At 31.3% G+C, this 23,323-nt stretch overlaps 1 protein-coding gene across 2 annotated transcripts in view; it reads right to left on the bottom strand.

Moving 5' to 3' along the window:
• Positions 1 to 23,323, bottom strand: part of LOC145323939 (uncharacterized) — a 39,189-nt gene that overhangs the window by 3,549 nt on the left and 12,317 nt on the right. The window contains exons 3-10 of one of the 2 annotated variants that reach the window (XM_080166551.1): positions 13,684 to 13,827; positions 9,333 to 9,433; positions 8,898 to 8,961; positions 8,435 to 8,651; positions 7,636 to 8,109; positions 7,136 to 7,203; positions 5,877 to 6,780; positions 341 to 4,237 (exon numbers count right to left, since the gene is read on the bottom strand). In XM_080166551.1, coding sequence (XP_080022677.1) covers positions 1,008 to 4,237; positions 5,877 to 6,780; positions 7,136 to 7,203; positions 7,636 to 8,109; positions 8,435 to 8,651; positions 8,898 to 8,961; positions 9,333 to 9,433; positions 13,684 to 13,827 — 5,202 coding nt within the window. In that variant the 3' untranslated portion in view covers positions 341 to 1,007. Of the gene's footprint in view, positions 1 to 340; positions 4,238 to 5,876; positions 6,781 to 7,135; positions 7,204 to 7,635; positions 8,110 to 8,434; positions 8,652 to 8,897; positions 8,962 to 9,332; positions 9,434 to 13,683; positions 13,828 to 23,323 lie in introns of those variants that run through there. The other variant, XM_080166552.1, reaches the window with a different exon arrangement.

Below are 23,323 nucleotides of genomic sequence, written 5' to 3' on the forward strand. Positions count from 1 at the left end.
CTTTGAAAACCAAAAGCATTGAGCTTTCTATAGTTTTTTCAACAAAAAAATTAAAATATTTAAATATTGTCATTTATATTGGCATAAGTTTTGTAAACATGTGAATTAAATGTGTATAATGTGTGTATGATTATTTCCCAGTTAGGCATAACCTTTTTAATCAATTCAAAGCCACTTTCCTGTACTTATAATTCAATAAAGCTACATTTATTAAGATATATGCTAGTTATACTTTAAGGTTCAACTTACCATTTTAAAATCTATTAATATTTAAACCAACAATGTTTAACATTAATTCATTAAATATTTAAATAAATGATCATATTATTAAAAAAGCAAATAAATACATTATAATTTATTCAAGATTCTGCATGAATATATCTATTAATACAATAGTGTATAAAATATTCTTAATTTAACATTTAGTAACAAAGACTTTAGATCAAATACATAATTCTCAATATTTAACTTCCACAAAAACTCATGATCTGTGAGAAAATTGGATTAAAAAAAAGAAAAAATAAGTGTAACCATTGAATAGGTACTATGTAATTTATCTATAAATTGTAGCAGAAATATGCACTGCATATTACAATTTTTAAGTTTGAATCAAAAAATGGCAAAAATTGCAATACTTTGTATATAATAATAGTAAGCTATAGTATTAGTAAGTAAATTATCTAGGCTAGACAAGTATATTCAGGATTAGTTATTTAATTATTTAGATTTTAATGCTAATTATACTTTTTTAATTAGAAGCAAAATAAGTGAAGAGACTTACAAAAATATGAATAATATAAAATGAAAAAATATCAATGATCACAAGATAAGAAGTATGGAAGGAAATGTAGAGATATATTTGATATATGTTCAAAATATCTTTCTAAAAGTTATGATTATAAAATAAGTTAGTTTTAAATTTCAATAAACATAAAAATAAAAACTAGCAAAGAAGCTGCAAAAATATAGCTCTGCATTACCTATCCCTTACTTACACATATAATAAATCACTTGTGTATTGAAGTAGATTTGTGGCCCCTGTCAGTTAAAACTTTATCCATTACAGATCTTTCTCTTTCCATCCTTCTTAAATACTTATCTCTTTCAGAATTTTCCAGGATCCTATCATAGTCATGACCTGGTCTTGGAAGCTTGGGTATAATTGCAACTGGGTTATATTTAGTTTCTTTACTGTAATGCATGGCTGATTCATAATTCTGTCTATAAGCATCTTTGCTGGCCTGTATTTTGTTCATCAAATCACTATTAGAAGAAGAAACTTTCATGGTAATGTCTGGTGGTAATCCATACTTATTGTATCCTTCACTTTTTGCCCTGTTTACGCTTGCAGATGAGTAGCTACTACTAGGTGGACTAGCTCCATAACGGCTTGGTGATGTTGTTACTGATCTTGATATAGATGCTGTTGAATAGCCAGTACTGGTTGTGTTACTGCCAAATCTATTTGGTGATGTAGTTTGGGATCTTGAAATTGGTGCTGTGGAATAGCTAGAACTTGTAGGACTTGTTCCATATCGGTTAGGTGAAGTTGTTTCTGATCTGGAAGCAGATGTTGTCCTGTGATAACTACTGCTCAACGGAGTTTCTTTGCTCTCAGAAAAGTGAACATTATATTTGCTAGAATATGGAGCTGGAGCAGTATTGAAATTTCTGTCATGGAATCTACGCTGAGTCATTGGTGTGGCTGTTGGTTCAGATTGAAATGCAAAAGATGATGCATGAGTTATTGGATTCATTGATTCTGACCTGGCTGCTGAAAAATCAGAAAGAGTGGCATTCCTTAGAATAGTTCTTGAAACATCAATGTCAGAATTATACTCAAATCTTGAAATTCCAAGGCTTGAAGGAACTTTTTGTCTGTGATCCTCCTCATGTCTTTTACGTCTTTCAAAGGTAGACAAATCTATTTCCGTTGGAGAATTTAATTTTTCTTTTTTTGATGAATCTTGAATTGGAGGTTTTCCTGTGACAGTATTTGATGTCTTAGTTGAGCTAGATTTACATTCTGAATCAAGTGATGGCCTTGTATATATCACATTTGATGCTGTTAGAGGAGTTGCTGTTTCTTTTTTATCCTTAGAAGAATCTTGCTTGCTATATATCACATTTGATGCAAAATATGCATTGGAATCATCATTACTTGAAACCTTTGGTGTTTCTTGTTTGTTGTTATTTATCTGAGTTGATGGTTTGGAAACAGGAGGCTTGAGATCACTTTTAGGTGGAGATGGTTTATCTGTAACAGGTTTATTAACAACATAACATTGTTTGGCTTGTTGAATTACTGGGGATGTTTTTGTAGGATCTTTTTCTGTCTTTTTACTTTCTTTTTCAGTTGAATTTTCAACAGAGTTGGTTTTTTCCTTTTCAGTATATTTAACTTTTTCTTGATGAAAATTTTTTGAAGCTAGAGGATTATCATTACTTGTATCTGTTGTTGGCTTTTGTTTTGATTTATTTTCTATTTTCTCATTATTTGACTGAAGTTCTTTTTCAGTTAATTTTGTTTTATCAGAAAATATGTTATTTGATACTTTGATTGCTTCATGGTCCAAACTATGTTGCTCTTGAACATGGTGTTTAGTTAATGGTTTCATATTCAGCTGTGACTTCTTGACTTCTGTTTTAACGTCATTGTCAAGGTTAACTTCATCAGAATAGGAATGTAAAATATTATTAGCTAATCTTAGAGCTTCAACATCAAGCCCAGGGAACTTAGAATTGGCATTGTTACTCTTTTGCTTATCATGTCCTGTAATTTTTTCTTCTGTTATTTCTTGCTTAATATCACTTGTTCTATTTTTATGTTCATTTTGAGTATTTTGAAACTTTGATGTCGGTGGCTTTTCAGCTTCAGTTGATTTGTGGAATGTCTTTGATGATACCTTTGGAGTCGACTCATTGGAACTTTCAACTGGTTTCTTTTCAAATTGATTAGAAAAGGGTTCTTTTGTCTTTTCAGCTTCAGTTGATTTGTGAAATATCTTTGAGGATACCTTTGGAGTCGACTCATTGGAACTTTCAACTGGTTTCTTTTCAAATTGATGAGAAGAGGGTTCTTTTGTCTTTGATGCTGGTTCATGAGAACTTGAAAGAACTTTCTTATCATGTAAGTTGGCTGTGGGTTCTTTAATTGATGGCTCCTTGGCATTACTTACTTTGCTTACTTCTTTCTTTGATAAAGAATCCTTATTAGTGATTTTAGAATCTACTACAGGAACTGGTTTGGTCTCAGTTTTATTTTGAATAAAATTTTCTTTTGAAGATTTTGTCATTGGTGATTTTTCCAGTAATTTAGTTGAAACTGTGGATAAACTATTCTTTAATTCTGGTTCTAAAGATTTCTTCTTCTCGTCTATTGGTGGAACTGTTTTACCTTTAACACTTTTCAGTGTTTCAGTTTGTTTTTGTTTAATATCATCTTTAGGTTGATGAATTGCACCTGAACTTTTTTCAACTTTAGGAGAAAATTTTACAACAGGCTTTGTAATATTAGAAGAAATATCTTTGTAATCATGTTTCATGATTGAATCTAAGCTAGGCCTAGAATCACTTAAGATTGATTTATTTATGTGTGATTTGGTTGTTTCTTGGGTAAAAGATTTGGTTTTCAATTCTGGTGTTGATATGGCAGGATTGTTTAATTCATTACCACCTTTTACTACACTTTTACTAACATCAACAGCTTGCTTGTGGACGGTTGGATTTTCTTTAGCTGAGACTAGGATTGGTTGCTGGGGTTTGGCATTGTCTAAACCTGACTCTTCAACTTTAGCAGCGACTAATTTTACTACTTTATTTCCTGAGTCTTTGAGAATACTTTTCTGTACTTTAGGACTGTCAGGAAAATTACAAGCCATAGGAATATTACTATTGGATGATTCTTTGTCCGAGTCTGTTTTAATATGACTTGTTACTTGTTTAGCAAACTTTTTCAAAATAGTAGGTGAACTTTTAGGAGAATCATCAGATTTAACTAACTTTCTTAATAATATAGGCGAATCTTTGCTAGATCTTCCACTTTTAGACTTTATTGGAGAAATTGGAAGATCATCACTAAAACTTACTCTAGGCTTTAGAGCATTTTGCAGCTCTTGAATGTTTTTATTCTTGAGAATGGAATGTTCTTCATCACCGGGTTTCATTTTATGGCTTGAATCCTGTTCAGGCTGAGGACCTGGGTCTTCGAGTCTTGTATTTGGCGATGGAGCTTCCTCTAGCAAAAGATTCATTAGAAAATGTATCAGCAATAAAGCAAAAAATCACAAGGGGGTAAAAGCATATCTAAAAAATATAGTGAAAGGGTAGGTGACAAGCAATAAAGTTTCTTTATCCTTACTTTAGCTTTTATCTATTATTTTTGTAAGGACTTGAAGAGGAAAAATCTGATCATTTTTAATATTTTATTTTAAAATATATTAAGAAAAAGATAATTTAAGTGATTGGCTGAAAAAATTGCAATTCTAATTATCTTTTTCTTACAAAATACAAGTTCTATGTAAAGATCTTACATTTTAATAAGTATCACATTTTAACTTGAAGTATTTGTTAGAAAAAAAGCCAATTTTACATGGTAGGAACTATTGTACAGGTGGCAGGGGTACATTTTTATTTTAGAGATTGTAAACAATGAGAGAATTCATATGATTTTATTTATGAAACATTTGAAGAGATATATGTAAAACTTAACTTAAACTCAATGTCATATTTTTATTTAGGAGATTTTTTGTATTAAGATTTCATGCTAAAATTATATAAATTTTATGTATCTACAGATACAGTCTAATTATCATGCATAAGATTTTTTTTAAAGCAAATAAGAAAATTACCATATAAATCCTGCTGAAAGTAAACTAATCTCTTTTAATATTATTAAATGTGGTAGGAGTGGAGCTGTAGAAAGCAGAAGTACACCAGAACAAGACATTTTCAACCACTAACAAAATTTAATTCTTAAAAAAATTAGTGTGAAAATGTCCATATATTGTATCATGTCCTATCATTTAAGATAGCAAAGATATTGTGTAAAAAAGAAAAGTGTATTTTGGGTTAATTGTCAAAAGTCTTAGAGCAGGTTATGTCATCAGGAAATGTTTGCAGCCAGAAAGAAGTTAAAATAATAAACAAAAATATAAAAAAATATCTTTCTTTCAAACATTTCTTTTAGGTTTTGAAGATTATATCTTTTTTGGAAAAATTAGTATATTTTTCTTTAGGTGGATCAAATCTTATGTATTTTTATCTCTCACTCACTCACCACTAGAATTCTTTTAGTTTTTAGACTGTCTTCATGCAGCCAGAATGTTGAAGGTTAGTTGCAACCTCACATGAAACAAGTTAATTGTGGCCTAAACTCTGTATCATTGAAAGACTAATCTGATTTGTGTTTTTTAATTTATATTTAAAAACTATCATAATCATCATAAATATCATAAAGAATGTTGACAAAGACAAAAAGCAAAAGTAGTGATAAAGATAGTTTGCTAATATGGAGTGCTTAGTATTAAACTAATCAATATTTATAGCAATCAAGGATTTATGTTCAACAACATGTCATACTTTTTCTCCCTCTATACAGAGGTAAATGTCCAAAGAATAAGGATTCTACTTCTTTTAATTTGCTGATATTTTTCATTTCCAATTATCAAGGTTTTAGATTTTGAAACTTGTTTGGAATTCTGTAAAATTTTTAAATAGTTATCCTTGCAACTATTATTAAGCCCAATCTAAAGTAACAGGTTGATGAACATAAGGCCCATGAAGTAATAAACACAACGAGATCAATAAGTCTTCAAATATAGGCATAAGGGCTGTTAGAAGCAATAATATTCCAATTAAGATGATACAAAACAAACCTGAGTTTTTCTGAGACTCTGCCTGAACACTACTTGTAAATGAATTATTCTTTTCTTCAACAGTTGCAGCTGATGGTAAATTATCTTTTAAGCTGCCCATTTGGATATGAGTTTTCTTGTTTATATTTTCCATATCAGCTGAGACATCCATTTCTTTCTCAGCCTTTGATTTATGCTTGGCATCACTAATCTTAATAATTTCATCATTATTCATTGAATCCATAATGATTTCTTTTTCAAGATTAACTTTCTTAGCTGTTGTTGTTTGGGTTTTGGTGTTTTTTGTTACCTTATTAGTCACCTTTTTAACCTTCTTTTTTGGAGCATCAGATCCAGAAACTTTAGTTTCATTTTGTTTTTCATCTTCTTTGATTTTGGTTTCTTCTGTGTGATAACCATTTGTCTCAAAAGCTTTGTAAATTTCATTTTCATCTAAGTCTGCTTGTTTAGTTAGAATTGTATCTGCTACATTCTTTTCATTCACAGATGCTTTGGTAGTAGAAACTTCCTTAACATGAGGAACCTTTGTATCTTCTGTATGGGCAGTTTTTACTTCTTTATCAGGTGCTATATTTACAGTAGATTTTGGTATACTATTAGATTCCTGCTTTGGAGTAAATATAGGACTGTTAATTGGTGTTACCATTGGACTACTTAGTGTTTCATTTTTCTGAGCAATAATGGGACTACTGGCAACATTCTTTTGAGGCAAAATAGGACTATTTTGGGGAGTTTCTAAAGGAGTAGTTATTACTGCCTGTTTTGGGGCTATCTGTGGACTAGTTTTAACTTCTGTCTTTGTCTCCTCTTGGACAGTGATAGGACTGGTTGTGTTTGAGGTAGGAGGACTGGCACCTGCACATGTAGTCTTATGGTTGCTATACTCTTTCAATGTGTTGAAACCTCCTGGTTCATATATTTTTCATTAAAAAAAAAATTTCTAAAAGTTTTTTTTTAAATTTGATATTTAAATGGATCTAAAGGAATAAGACAATGGCTGATGAATTGATGTCCAAATGGTTATACACAAAATGACCCCTTCTGTAGATTACAATTAGTGGTTGAACAATTTGGAAACACACCTTATTAAAACAACCAATAAGAATTCAATTAAAGTCCTAAAGTTTTTGAGCAAACGAATAAGAAAACATTGTTAGAAAACTTTAGGTACAAGTATAATAAACATCCCAAAGTCCCCTCCCTCTATACATTGATACAATATTAAAATCAAGAAAGAAAATATGTAAAGAAAAATATATTCCTGAGCATCCTTTGCAAGTGTATGCTGCTTCATTTGCGGATTTTTTTACTGGTGCTGATGACATTCCTAAAATTGATGATAAGATAAATAACAAATAAGAAAGTTTATAGTTTTTATAAGTAATAAAATCTCTATTTGTCTGTCTATACTGAAGGATCTTGCTAACTGCTGAACCAATATGGTTCTCATTTACAGTGTAGCATTGTATAGGTCCTGGAAAGAATTATAGCTATTACGAGGTAGGATACCAAATAATATTTTTAAAGTCCTGTTGGCTGGTTTTTCCTTCCAAACCTTTCTTTTTAAAACTACAATTGAAAGTGTGATTGTAGGATTGATTTTATCCCCCCCCCCCCCACTTTTACCATAAGGGAACCTTGAGGCTTGTAGGGGAATATCCGCTAGTAGCTAATATTATGATACAGCTAAACTTACTTATAAGATTTACAACAGTCTACCCATAAAAAAATAATTTTTTAGGAGTAAAAATATTATTACCTGTTAAAAAGTTGAATATGCTTGGATTTATATCACTAGGCCTTTCAAATGGTTTATCCATCTTGGGCTTATGTGCAGGTTTTTCTGTCTTTTCATTTTTATCGTCTGACTTTTCTTTTGTGTTCTCATCAACCTCCATCTTTGCAGACTCAGCCGCCTTTGCATTTTCCTTCATATATTCAGAATATTGTCCAAAATCTTCATCGGGAACACATTTCTTTTTATGATAGTCAAACTCAAGCATACTGTTGTAGCCCTCTCCGCAGTGGCCACAATTGTAGACATATTCCGGTGGTGGTGGTTTTGGCTTGGGCGGCCGTCTCTTGCGGATTTTTGTTTTGCCTGACCTGGTGTACTGTTTCTGGGAGCCATCCTCCATTTCTTCTGATTTATCCTTATCTTCTTCTTCATTGTTGTTATCATCTGGCTCCATGTTCTCCTTGTCTGTAGCTGTTGTCTCACCAAACCCAGGTCCTGAATATAAAATAAATTGATTGCAAACTACAACTCATCTTAATGTTATTTTATACCTCTTATTGAAAACATGAAATTAGGATAGGTGGGGTACACTTAAACCCTGCTGGGTATTTACCTCCAGTACCCTAACTTTTTGGGGCTAAACTATGCGTAATATAACCAGAACTAAAGTAAAATCAGAGAGACAGAGGACAATGGGCTGTTTATTATTCTAGTCCCCAAAGTTTTATAATAACATTTTCGCATTAGCTCAACAATTGATTGGTTGTGCATTAATTTGAGTATTCAAACATTTCAACCACTAATTAAAATCTAGACTTACCTGGGCAAGGAGATGGTTCAGAATCGCGCCTAGTTTTAGGCTTAGGCACCGAGCTGTCACGCGCCTTGCGCTTTGCCTTTGGGTCTGAATTGTTGTTTGTTGTAGGCGGAGCCGCCGGTTTCCGCTCTGGCGCTGGGGTGGGCGGAGTTTTGTACGCCTCAATTCCAAATTCGGCCACATGACAAATTCTCCACTGATCAAATTGGATTTGCCTTCCCTAGAAAATGTTAAGCATTTTTACCAACAGAATTACATCTCCAATTATGATACAAAAATTACCCCTTATGTAGATTACAGTTATTAATTGAAACGTTTGGACAATGAACTACATGACCCAAACAAAACAAATTCGATGATAGTCCCCAAAGTTGTTATACACACTAATAAGAAAACGTTCTTATAAGACTTTGTGGACTAGTGTAATAAACATCCCAATATCCGCTGCCTCCTTGATATTAAATACCTTGTCAACATGCATATGAACTTTCAAAGCTTGTTCCGCAATCCATGCCATGTACTTTCGAGATCTAACAATAAACATATTCTTTAAAAAAATGGTACAACATATAAAAGTTAAGATTGATTAAGATCCTTTTTTTGGTTTGTGTATGACTATGGCCGGTTAATAGATATATATATATATATACAATATGTATATCTCAATTGCTAATACACAAACATTCCTTCTGTAGATTACAATTAGTGGTTGAAACGTTATGACACTCTACTTTATAAAGCTACCAATCAAAATGAATTAAAAGTACACAAAGTTGTTAAGACAACAAATATGAAAACGTAATTATAAAACATTGAGTACTAGTGTTATAAACAGCCCACTGTCCCCTCTCTTTCTGATAATTGATCAAATGATAAAACAATAAAATATGATTATAGTAACCTGACATGAATTTTTGGAATTCCATCCTGAGGATCTTCATACAGCACAACAGTTATAGGTCCTGTATTCTTACCCACTCCCTTAAACTGTTTATATGGACCCTAAATAAATAATTAATATCATACAGCACAACTGTTATAGGTCCTGTATTCTTACCCACTCCCTTAAACTGTTTATATGGACCCTAAACAAATAATTAGTATCATATAGTACAACAGTAATAGGTCCTGAGCTGGATCTTTAAATCGTTTTGATGGTGCGCTGAATCGGGGCGATTCAGAGGTGAACCGAAGGTGCACTGATGGTGCGCCACAGCTACATGGATCTTTAAAAAGATTTTCGGCGCGGTGTTGCTAGATCGCTGGCGACACTCAATAACATATCCATACGTGCTGGTACAATTTCATAACTTAAGCTGGGTCAGTACAGTATTGTATATAAAACAATATATAATTTTATTTTAAAAATAACTATAAAAATGTTTTCACGATAGTTTTGCAATAAAATATTAAACTAATTTTTAAAAAATATTTATTTATTAAATATGATTCACCCCGATTTAGCGCAGCAATGCCACTAGTTGAGTACCATTGGCGCGCTGGTACCGCGCCACTGGCCGCGCTAAATCGCCCATGCCAATTCCATTTAAAGACTGGTATTAATAATCTGATGGTGCGCTGAAATGAATCGCCCCGGTTCAGCACACCTCTAAACGATTTAAAGATCCAGCTCTGTATTCTTACCCACTCCCCTAAACTGTTTATATGGACCCTAAACAAATAATTAGTATCATATAGTACAACAGTTATAGGTCCTGTATTCTTACTCACTCCCTTAAACTGTTTATATGGACCCTAAATAAATAATTAATATCATACAGCACGACAGTTATAGGTCCTGTATTCTTACCCACTCCCTTAAACTGTTTATATGGACCCTAAACAAATAATTAGTATCATATAGTACAATAGTGATAGGTCCTGTATTCTTACCCACTCCCTTAAACTGTTTATATGGACCCTAAATAAATAATTAATATCATATAGTACAACAGTTATAGGTCCTGTATTCTTACCCACTTCCTTAAACTGTTTATATGGACCCTAAATAAATAATTATTATCATATAGTACAACAGTTATAGGTCCTGTATTCTTACCCACTTCCTTAAACTGTTTATATGGACCCTAAACAAATAATTAGTATCATACAGTACAACAGTTATAGGTCTTGTATTCTTGCCCACTCCCTTAAACTGTTTATATGGACCCTAAATTACAATAGGTATCATATAGTACGACAGTTAAAGGTCCTGTATTCTTACCAACTCCTTTAAACTGTTTATATGGACCCTAAACAAATAATTAGTATTATATAGTACAATAGTGATAGGTCCTTTATTCTTACCCACTCCCTTAAACTGTTTATATGGACCCTAAACAAATAATTAGTATTATATAGTACAATAGTGATAGGTCCTGTATTCTTACCCACTCCCTTAAACTGTTTATATGGACCCTAAATAAATAATTAATATCATACAGCACAACTGTTATAGGTCCTGTATTCTTACCCACTCCCTTAAACTGTTTATATGGACCCTAAACAAATAATTAGTATCATATAGTACAACAGTAATAGGTCCTGAGCTGGATCTTTAAATCGTTTTGATGGTGCGCTGAATCGGGGCGATTCAGAGGTGAACCGGAGGTGCACTGATGGTGCGCCACAGCTACATGGATCTTTAAAAAGATTTTCGGCGCGGTGTTGCTAGATCGCTGGCGACACTCAATAACATATCCATACGTGCTGGTACAATTTCATAACTTAAGCTGGGTCAGTACAGTATTGTATATAAAACAATATATAATTTTATTTTAAAAATAACTATAAAAATGTTTTCACGATAGTTTTGCAATAAAATATTAAACTAATTTTTAAAAAATATTTATTTATTAAATATGATTCACCCCGATTTAGCGCAGCAATGCCACTAGTTGAGTACCATTGGCGCGCTGGTACCGCGCCACTGGCCGCGCTAAATCGCCCATGCCAATTCGATTTAAAGACTGGTATTAATAATCTGATGGTGCGCTGAAATGAATCGCCCCGGTTCAGCACACCTCTAAATGATTTAAAGATCCAGCTCTGTATTCTTACCCACTCCCCTAAACTGTTTATATGGACCCTAAACAAATAATTAGTATCATATAGTACAACAGTTATAGGTCCTGTATTCTTACTCACTCCCTTAAACTGTTTATATGGACCCTAAACAAATAATTAGTATCATATAGTACAATAGTGATAGGTCCTGTATTCTTACCCACTCCCTTAAACTGTTTATATGGACCCTAAACAAATAATTAGTATCATATAGTACAATAGTGATAGGTCCTGTATTCTTACCCACTCCCTTAAACTGTTTATATGGACCCTAAATAAATAATTAATATCATATAGTACAACAGTTATAGGTCCTGTATTCTTACCCACTTCCTTAAACTGTTTATATGGACCCTAAATAAATAATTATTATCATATAGTACAACAGTTATAGGTCCTGTATTCTTACCCACTTCCTTAAACTGTTTATATGGACCCTAAACAAATAATTAGTATCATACAGTACAACAGTTATAGGTCTTGTATTCTTGCCCACTCCCTTAAACTGTTTATATGGACCCTAAATTACAATAGGTATCATATAGTACGACAGTTAAAGGTCCTGTATTCTTACCAACTCCTTTAAACTGTTTATATGGACCCTAAACAAATAATTAGTATTATATAGTACAATAGTGATAGGTCCTTTATTCTTACCCACTCCCTTAAACTGTTTATATGGACCCTAAACAAATAATTAGTATTATATAGTACAATAGTGATAGGTCTTGTATTCTTACCAACTCCTTTAAACTGTTTATATGGACCCTAAACAAATAATTAGTATTATATAGTACAATAGTGATAGGTCCTGTATTCTTACCAACTCCTTTAAACTGTTTATATGGACCCTGAACAAATAATTAGTATCATATAGTACAACAGTGATAGGTCCTGTATTCTTACCAACTCCTTTAAACTGTTTATATGGACCCTGAACAAATAATTAGTATCATATAGTACAACAGTGATAGGTCCTGTATTCTTACCAACTCCTTTAAACTGTTTATATGGACCCTAAACAAATAATTAGTATCATATAGTACAACAGTTATAGGTCCAGTATTCTTACCCACTCCCTTAAACTGTTTATATGGACCCTGAACAAATAATTAGTATCATATAGTACAACAGTGATAGGTCCTGTATTCTTACCAACTCCTTTAAACTGTTTATATGGACCCTGAAATTACAATAGGTATCAAAAGCTTTACTTATATCAAACAAACATAAATATATTTATTTTAATTATTTGGAATAATCATAAATGAGTCCTAGAACAAATGCAGGAGTGACAAACGTCAAGGTGGACAATAAGCCTAACCTCACCTATTTCAAACCATCTTATAGACTTTTTTAGGGCTAATTCTTAAATTCATATCTTAACCTAACCTAACTATGGAAATACTTAATTAACTTAATATTTTAGATACTCCTGTGTTTGTCCACTCCAATGTTTGTCTATCCAGCGATTGTCCTGGAAGCCTTAAATGCTAAAAAAATTATTTTGTAAATCCTAATAAAGTTAATTAAAAATGCTTTCCAAACTTTACTTTTAGAAATCCATTGATTATTTAGTAAAAATACAAAAATTCTTGAATTTTAAAGGTCGTCATCTGTGTAAAAATATTTAAACACTGAATTCTTAAGTAATAAGTTTTAAAATCATGCATACAGTTTGTTTTTAAGTTTCTTTCTGTTAAAAAAAGAACATACTCTTAGAAAGAACCTGACCGAACGTCCATGAATTATCTTTTAATTCTTGTTTATTAAATGATTTTATAAACATAGAGACATACTAAGTGTGCACAAAACTACTGAAAATTTTAAATAAAAGGAAATAAATATTAAAGTTTATCATCCTAACTGTTGTTAGCTTGTTATATCTGCGCTAATAATGAATATTAATATACTTTTTAAAATAGTTATTTATCGCATCGTATTATAGACATCTTTCCGCGAAATTCATAATATAAGATTATAAGATTAAAACAGTTTTGATAGACCGGACCAGCCAAAGGCCCAGGCTACCAAAAGTGGTATTAATTTTATGATTTTGATTTTAATATTCGTGGAAAATTGTTAGTCTAGGCGATGTTATACATGATTTTCAGTAGAGCTGAGAACCAGTTCTAATCCAGCGGATATTAATCAGTTTCGATGCCATACTGGAAAATAGGAATTACCTCAAATATGATGCATTTACATTCGCTGGACTTGAAATACCCGTATGTCCGCTTCAGTTTCTCAACCCATTTAGGTAGTGACGACTTGGACACTTCTATCAGGATAGATTCGGCTAGTTCGTTTTGTTCGGCCTGCTGCTCTAACTAGAAAATTAATAAGATCTTTTAGTAATTCAATAAGAGTAAAACAATAGAGGGGGAAGGGGTTAAATAACTGTATGTTCCAACCCGTGGACCCAGTGACGACTTTCAATTTGGTCTTTAAATATCAACAGACAGCATCGTAACTATCAACACAGCCAAAACGCTGCAAGCTATTTGCTTGCAGACGAAAAAGGTCAGGTAGTAGACAGGGGCCAGGTAGATGTCTGGGTTTTACATCTATACTTATTACATTTATTTTTGTATACAACTTCAATGTTTGACACTTATTTTTGTAAAATATTAATTTTATATAATCGTGTTTGTTTTTAACACACCAAATTTTTTTCAGGTATATGGAGTGGAAATTGGGCTGTTTCTTGATTGAATAAGATGAGAGTTAAAACTTTTCAAACAATAATTAAAATCTACAGAATAGGTAATATTGTGTATTATCATTGGCATTGTACATCAATGTATCCGTCATTGTCTTATCAGTTTTCTCTTTATATCCCTGAATTGTTTTCCATTGCATTCTGCAATTCTAGTTTATCACCTTTTACACTTTACATTCTTTTATAACTCACTTAAACACCAGAAATCTAAAGGGATAAGACAATAAACAATAAGTTGATGCACATCCCCGATTATGATTTACAAAATTTCCCCTTCTGTAGATTAAGATTAATGGTTGAAACGTTTGGACATTCAACATTATGAACCAACCAATCAAAATTGAATATAAGTCCCCAAAGTTGATAAGAATAAGAAAACATTATTATAAAACTTTAGGGACTAGTGTAATAAACAGCCCAATGTTCCCTTCCTCCCTGCACTCACACACACACTCACACACACATGCATACACACACACACACACATCTGCTTTTTCTTTTTATTTTAAGAAGTTTAGGTTTAGAATTTGTTACTGTCTCCTTTCTTGTTTAAATTCTTATAGTTTTTTTTCTACTTTCAAGAATTTCGAGTTTAAAGAAACATTCACTTATTTCTTTTAATTGTCTAATATAAATATCCTAAATTTAAGCAATTTCAAAACATTTAAACAGCTAATATAAGCGGTTTTACTCTAGAAATAAAACTGTTTATTTAAAATTTTTAAAACAGTTTTTTCTATGGATGTTTTCATTCTTGTAATCCAATATACGTTGAACTAGAAAACAGAGTGTAAAAAACTGTGATTGGCCTCAGAGGGAGAGAGAGGGGACAATGGTATGTTTATTACACTAGTCCCCAAAGTTTTATAATGACGTTTTCTTATGCATTAGCCTAGCAACTTCGGGGACTTTAGTAAATTTTGATTTGTTAATTCATTTTGAATGAGCATCCATTTAGTTCAACCACTAAATGGAATCTACAGAAGGGTAAATCTTGTGTATCATGATTGGGGATGTACATCAATTTATCGGCCATTGTCTTATCCCTTTAGATCCCAGATAAAAACACTGTGTTTGACCTCCTATATCTTTCAACAAATCTGAGTTAACAACAAGGATGTTAATCATCCTAACAGCGTCGTTAAAATCAAATAACAATACTATAGTTATTTATCGCATCGTATCATAAACATCTTTCCGCGGATATAAAAATGTATAATTATAAGATTAAAACCAGTTTTTTAGCCCCGAGATGCCGAATTCACGGGCTTAATTTGTGTATTTTTTATATTCGTAGAAAACTAGATATTATACAATGCTATAAATAAGTTTTCAGAAACCGGGTATCTATCGGTTTCGAAGTGATATGGAAAAGAATGACGTTAAAGGGTTGAAAGAAATATTACAAATGTTAACTTTTTTTAAACCTAGACACATATACAATTACCTAAGTAGGTTAAAATATTCATATGTCTAATTGTGTTCATCTTACCAGAGAAAAGGGATAAGACAATGGCCGATAAATTGATGCACATCCCCAATGATAATGCACAATATTTCTCCTTCTGTATAATACAATTATTAGTTGAAACGTCAGAATACTCAACTTAATGAATCAACCAATCAAAATTAACTAAAGTCCTCAAAGTTGTTAAGCCAATGAAAAAGAAAATATTATAATAAAACTTGAGGGACTAGTGTAATAAACCGCCTCCCCCCTCCTTCCCTGACATCCTACATGACCTAGGTTAAGGATAATTCTTTCTTTTTCGTCCCCCTTTGTACGTACGTCACAATGGAGTGTGGGGGGGGGGGGGGCTAATTGCAAATTTATCTAAATTGAGACACATAGCTGTTCTAATGTGTCACAGAAAGCTAAAGTAATTATAGTTTGGACACTGAAGGCACACTGTAAAAAAAATGCAATTTTTATTCTGATACTTATCAGGGATCTAAAGGAATAAGACAATGGCCGATAGATAGATGTACATCCCACATGAGGATATACAAAATTATCCCGTCTGTAGATTAAATTTAGTGGTTGAAACGTTTGAACACTCAACTTAATGAACTAACCAAAATTCATTAAAGTCCCAAATTGTTAAGCCAACGAATAAAAAAACATTATTATAAATCTTTGGGGTCTAGTATAATAAACAGCCAATTGTCCCTTCTCTCTTTGGATACTTATGGTGCACTGTAAAATATTTTTAAAATCCATTGAAATTTTATTAAACTGAATATATAAAGTCAATAGCCTCATTGAATCGAATCTGTGGAGAATTATTTGATAAGATGGTTGAAGTTAAACTAAATGAGCACTATAAAATAAATATGTAATGACTATAATTTCCTTGTCCCATTCTAATTAGAAAGCTCTTTTAGTGCCTATAAAAAAATTACGTCATACAATACAAATTACCAATGATAGGTCAAAACATGGACTAAAATACCAATAGCAGGCCAGTATACATTAAAATTGACCAATGGTAGGCCAGTTTGACGTAATTTTTTCTTGCACTATAAAAATCTTCCAAATGATTTGACTTTAGTTAACACAAGAACAACAATGCTTTAAAATTTTTTTCCTTTGCAGTTCTAAAAAATGTAAATCTTTTTCCTTATGCATAATGTATGTCATCTGTAGGTAATTATAGAAACAATGAATGCATAATCTACAGGGATAAGACAATGGCCGATCAATTTATCTATATCCCCAATGTTAATACACAAAATAATCTCTTCTGAAGATTGTAATTAGTGGTTTAAACATTTGGACACTCAACTTGATAAACTAAACAATCAAAATACATTATTAGTCCCCAAGGTTGTTAATCCAACGAATAAGAAAACGTTATTATAAAATTTTCGAGACTTGTGTAATAAACTGCCCATTGTACCCTCTCTCTCTACAATGAATGCATATTTTGCTTCATGAAAAATTGCTTCTGTGATAAAAGACACATATTTGAACTGCTTGAAGATTTTTTTGTTTTTGAAAGTACAATGAGTTATGAACAGTTACAACATTAACATTACTGAACAAACCAATAAAAATCACATTACAAAATACATAATTTCTAAAAATCCTCCGTTTGGTTCAATTTTCCATCAAATGAACAAAACCTATTTGGTTTCTTAAATATCAAAAATGCTTTTACTCTAAATTTTTAAATCTTATTTTGTCAAATTCTGATTTTGAACTTTTATTGTTTGAAATTTTCATATGCCAATTTTTGGACAACTTGAAAACCAGTTTTGTTATGTGATTAAATTTCATTGACTGTGTTAGATAACCGTCCTTGAATTCTATTTTTTGCCTCATAGAATTTAGTTTATCTTATTGATATATCATACATGTTTTTGAAAAGGTATAAGTTTGTTTTTCTATGCTAAATATTAATGAAATTTGAATTATATTCTAGCTTTCACAAAAAAACAATGATAAAACGCAGATGTTGTGTTACACAAGGAAATACATAAAAATAAATCACAATTTCCTCATTAATTTTTACAAGGAAAGGTATACTTTAACCCAGGGAGGAAGGGGACATTGGACTGTTTATTACACTAGTCTTAATAATAACGTTTTCTTTTTCGTTGACTTAACAACTTTGATGTCTTTAGTAATTTTTTTTTGTTTGGTTCCTTTGGTTGAGTATCAAAACGTTTCAACCAATAATTTTAATCTTTAGAAGGTTTAATTGTGTGAATCATCATTGGGGATGTACATCAATTTATAGGCTATTGTCTTATTTAGATCCTTGCAAGGATATACATAACAAACATAATTCACAATTTCCTCATTAATTTTTACAAGGAAAAGTATACTTTAACCCAGGGAGGAAGGGGACAATGGACTGTTTATTACACTAGTCTTAATAATAACGTTTCTTTTTTGTTGACTTAACAACTTTGATGTTTTTAGTGAATTTTTTTGTTTGGTTCTTTTGTTTGAGTCTCAAAACGTATCAACCAATAATTTTAATCTTTAGAAGGTTTAATTGTGTGCATCATCATTGGGGATGTTCATCAATTTATAGGCCATTGTCTTATTTAGATCCCTGCAAGGAAATACAAAACAAAAATAATTCAGAATTTCCTCATTAATTTTTACAAGGAAAAGTATGCTTCGACCTAACAACAAGTTACTTTGTTGCAGGCAGGGAAAGAAGTGATTGAAAACTTTGCAAAGAAAATAAATCTGAATGTTCTCAGATGATTTAAAATTATTAAAGTTATTTCTGCTTTTATATTTTTAAGTTTTTATATGGTTTAATTCTCACAGTGCAAAATTATTGTAGAATATTTGCCCAATCCCTAGCATTGTTTTTGATATAGAAAAATATCAATAACCTATAACAACATAATATTTTTCTTTAAAAGCAAAACTTAATCTTTTTGCTCCATAATTTAATAGTACTTTTCATCATTGGATAGAGTATTTCTGATTAGATAAAATATCTTGACATGTTAGATGAAAGTATTGCATGTAAAGGAATGTTATCTAAACAAATTCTTAGAATTTATGCCAGATCTACAAATTTGATTTAGAATTGCATCAAAATTTAAGGTCAAGGTGACTTCTTACCAGGGATCTAAAGGGATAAGACAATGGCTGAGGAACTGATGTACATCCCCAATGATCATACACAAAATTATCCCTTCTGTTATTTACAATTAGTGGATGAAATGTTTGGACACTTAACTTAACAAATCAACCAATTAAAATTTACTAAAGTCCCCAAAGTTGTGAAGCCAACAAAAAAAACTTTGGGGTCTAGTGTTATTAACAGCCCAAAGTCTCCTACCTCCTTGCTTCCTACACAAATAAAAAAGCTCAGTATAGAGTATAAATTAATTTGAACAATTTTGGTAAAAAATATTTTATATCCGTAATAAGCCAGAGAGAGGGGACAATATTAGATTAATTTTTTTTCTTTGTCTGTTCGAACAAAATGATAAAAACTATACCCATACATACTAAAATCTGTAAAATGTTTCAACCAATGGCATGTCTGATATACACCTCCACTGATCTTATATTGGTTGATTTAGAGAGTATGTCTATAGATTATTTCTATCTAAAAAGCATTTTGTCTATTTGTTTGAAAATCTAAACACATACTGTCTATACACAGAGAGAGGGGAGAATGGGCTATTTATTACACTAGTCCTCAAAATTTTAAAATAGCATTTCCTCATTCGTTCGCTTAAAAACTTTGGGCACATTAAATGAATTTTGATTTATTTAATAAATTGAGTGTCCAAGCGTTATTTTGTGTATCATCATTGGGGATAAACATCAATTTATCAGCAGTTGTCTTATCCCTTTAGATCCCTGTTGTCTATATGTGAAAAGTTAAAAGATAAAAGTTTTGTTAGATAACAAACCATTAATAGAGAAGTCGAACAAGTTTTAAACTTCTCATGTCAGAATTTAAAATATCCAATAAGAAAAAGGAAATAGACACATATAGGCTTTATAACAAACAAGGATGAATAGGAATCAAAGTATAATAATAAATGTTGTCCAAGTAATCTACAATTAGGATACATTTGTAAATGGAAGAAAAAAGCACATTTTATCAACATAATGATAATTTTTATTTGGTAGGAAAATATTAATATAACAATATTCAGTTTGATTTTGGGTACTATTTTTGTTGTGAATTTTCAAGAAAGCATTGATTGCTTAATAGCTTCATCCAGAATAACAGCTGACAAGAGAACTATTACTAATTTCAGAGTTGAAAACTTAATCAAGGGTTAGGCAGCCGCAGCAGTTTAACAATTTTAGTGCAGTCAACAAAATTATCAGTCGAAATTCTGTGGCCTTCCTATGTGTAACTTTTTTTTATTATATAACGTTTTTTCCAATGATCGTTTTAGAAAGCATCTGCCGAGCCTTGACTAGAAGTTTAAACTCTATTCTCAGAATTGATAAACTTTCCAGACACAAAGCTACTCTTTAGCTAATTATCCTAATTGTCTTTTAAGGTCTTTTTAATTAATTTTATTACAATAAAAAAAAAAAAAAAGATGTAAACAGACAAAATAATTTATATGATATGATTTAAAAGCGAGAATATTATTGACACAAACTTAAAAATGCAAAATGGACCATATTATGTTTTAATTTTTATTTTAGTATAGCATCTAAATTACTAAAATAAATACGCATTGCCTATAGATTGACGGACAAAGTAAACTATAATATAAGCTATGTAATCTTAAAATATCTATGTTTTTCAACTTCTAATATTTTAACAAGTCAAACTGAAAAAAAACTCTGAACTATTTGCTATATACCTTTTTCTATATCTATACCAGGGATCTACAGGAATAAGACAATGGCAGATAAATTGATGTACATCCCCTAGAAGAGGGGACTTACAGTTATTTAACACCTTCCCCCTCTATTGTTTTACTCTAATTATTTATTTCAGGTTAGGCTTCCCTGCAGGGGTTAAGTAGTGGGGTTAAAATACTCTCCCCTGATTTTAAATCTATTAAAAAAATAAGGGATGTATTCCACTGCTCGACAAACACTTTGGGGGAAAGCACCGTTTTGCCCTTGAAATATGTACTGCAAATTTCATTAATATATAGGTAAATATTCTTGAAATTTATTCAAGTATGACACAAATATTCTTGTTGTACCTCATTAGTACATTAATATTCAGGGGAAGAGGAATAGATTAATAAAAAAAATTGCTGTTAAATCAATTGTATCTTTTGTTGCAAGTATACAATGGGGGGATTTAAAAAGACATAAAGGGTTAAGACAATGGTTGATAAAATGATGTACATCCCCAATGACGATACTTAAACTTATCCCTTTTGTAAATTAAGATTAGTGGTTGAAATATTTAAACACATAACTTAATGAATCAACCAATCAAAAGTCCCCAAAGTTATTTAGCCAACTAATAAGAAAAAAAATAATTATAAAACTTTGGGGACTAGTGTAATTTACAACCCAATATTCCCTCCATCCCTTCTATTCCTAGCATAATATACATTATAAGTATAGACTAGATGGGTCACGGTCAACATTGCACTAGTCCCCAAAGTTTTATAATAACATCTTTGGAGACTTTAGTGAATTTTGATTGGTTAGTTCGTTACGTTAAGTGGTTAAGCGTTTCAACCACTAATTTTAATCTACAGAAGGGGTAATTTTGCATATCATCATTGGAAATGTACATCTCTTTATAGGTAATTGTCTTATCCCTTTAATCCCTGATAATAGTACATAATAAGTATAGACAAAATGGGTCAGGGTCAAAATTACAAATATTAACAAAATTTCAATGCACGTGTTCTTCTAATTTTTACTAAATACAAAATTAGAAATACACTAATAGTTATTTCTCGTATCGTATTATAAACGGCTTTCCGCGGATATAGAATGTACAATTATAAGATTAAAACTAGTTTTTTTAGCCCCGTGGTGCCGAAGGCACCGGCTAAAAAAATAGTTTTAATCTTATGATTGTACATTTCTATATTCGTAGAAAACTGGATATAATACGATGCTAGACATAGTTTTTTCGTATGGATGAGAACCGGTTCCTATCCACCGGATTCGAATGAATACGAGAAAATATAATTACTTTATTTTGTTAATATACACTTGCGGCGCTCTATTCATTGAATTTTGGAATTACAACGATAAGATGTATCTAAAAAAACTGCTTGATACAGGATAATTTTTATGGAAATACTTACATTTTTAGGGCTTGATTATAGAGTTGCTTCGCTTATTACATTATACTTTGTTGTCCCAGGAATCAATATACCAAAAATCAGATCAATCCGATGATTTGATCACATAAAAATTTGTTGTTCAAAAAGTAAAAAAATCAACATGTTTAAAATGGACGTACGGACATTTTGGTAATGATTATAGAGTTGCAACGCTTTCTAAATCGTACCTAACTACTAAAGGAATCACCATGCAAAATTTGAAATCGATAGGACAATTCTAACATGCCTAAATTAACGGAAAAAGCTATCCGTTACGGACGTACGGACGGACGTACGGACGGACCGACCCTAATTATAGAAAAGCTTCGCTTTTAAAAAAATGTTTGCTACAGCAGAAAACCGTATCTATATGTAGATTCCATGAAAAGGAGATCCTCATAATTCTATCGATTTGTAGGATTTATTTTCCAACAGATATACACACCCTACCATTTTTTTAAAAGGCGAAGATAATCTATAATTAGAGTATTTGTAAAAATGTGTGAGAATTTTTAAGTGTAATATAGCAACGTCCAAATAAACTAAAGCTACTAAAGTGCAAAAAAATGCCCCCTCCCCAATTTATTTTTAATTTTAATGAAGGTGGGGGGGGGGGGGGGGTTCAGTACTATTAAATATGTACTCAATTATATTTTTAAAAAGATAAAAAAATTTATAAATATTTATAAAAATAGTCAAAAACACAGACACATTTTTTGGAATGAAATTGATAGTAGCAACATAAGTTTAGAGTTGGAAAATATATAAATTCACGGGTCATTTCCGTCCATACAAATAGTAACCTATTAAATAAAGGACAGACAGTGTTGTAATACAATACTATGTTGGATAAGTCATTTATTATCATATTGTCAGGGATATAAAGGGATAAGATAATGGCCGATAAATTGATGTACATCCCTAATAATGATACAGACAATTAGCCCTTAAGTAGATTATAAATTATAAAACTTTGGGGACTAGTTTAATAAACAGTCCATTGTACCCTCCCTCCCTGTATGATTTGTTTGATTACATAACATGTTACAGGTTTTAACAAAAACGTAAAAGATTAATAAAAGGATAATTGCTTTGAGTTATTTATCGCCAAAATAGACAAAATAGTTAAAAACTTTGGCGGTTTGCCTTAAATTGCCAAAACAAGAGCTTTATAACCCCCCTCCTTTAATATAAAAAACTTTAATGAAAATAAAGGAGGGGAGGATAGTTTTTCGTAGTTATGTATTTTCAATTCTAAGTCTGTTAGTTTATGTTGAACACAAAACATATTAATTTTTTTCTGATAATAAAAGTTACGTAGACAGAGTAAAAAGAATGTATTTAGCAACACA

This window comes from Acartia tonsa, chromosome 7, assembly GCF_053477335.1.
Source record: "Acartia tonsa isolate MP-2025a chromosome 7, ASM5347733v1, whole genome shotgun sequence".
NCBI lineage: Eukaryota > Metazoa > Arthropoda > Copepoda > Calanoida > Acartiidae > Acartia > Acartia tonsa.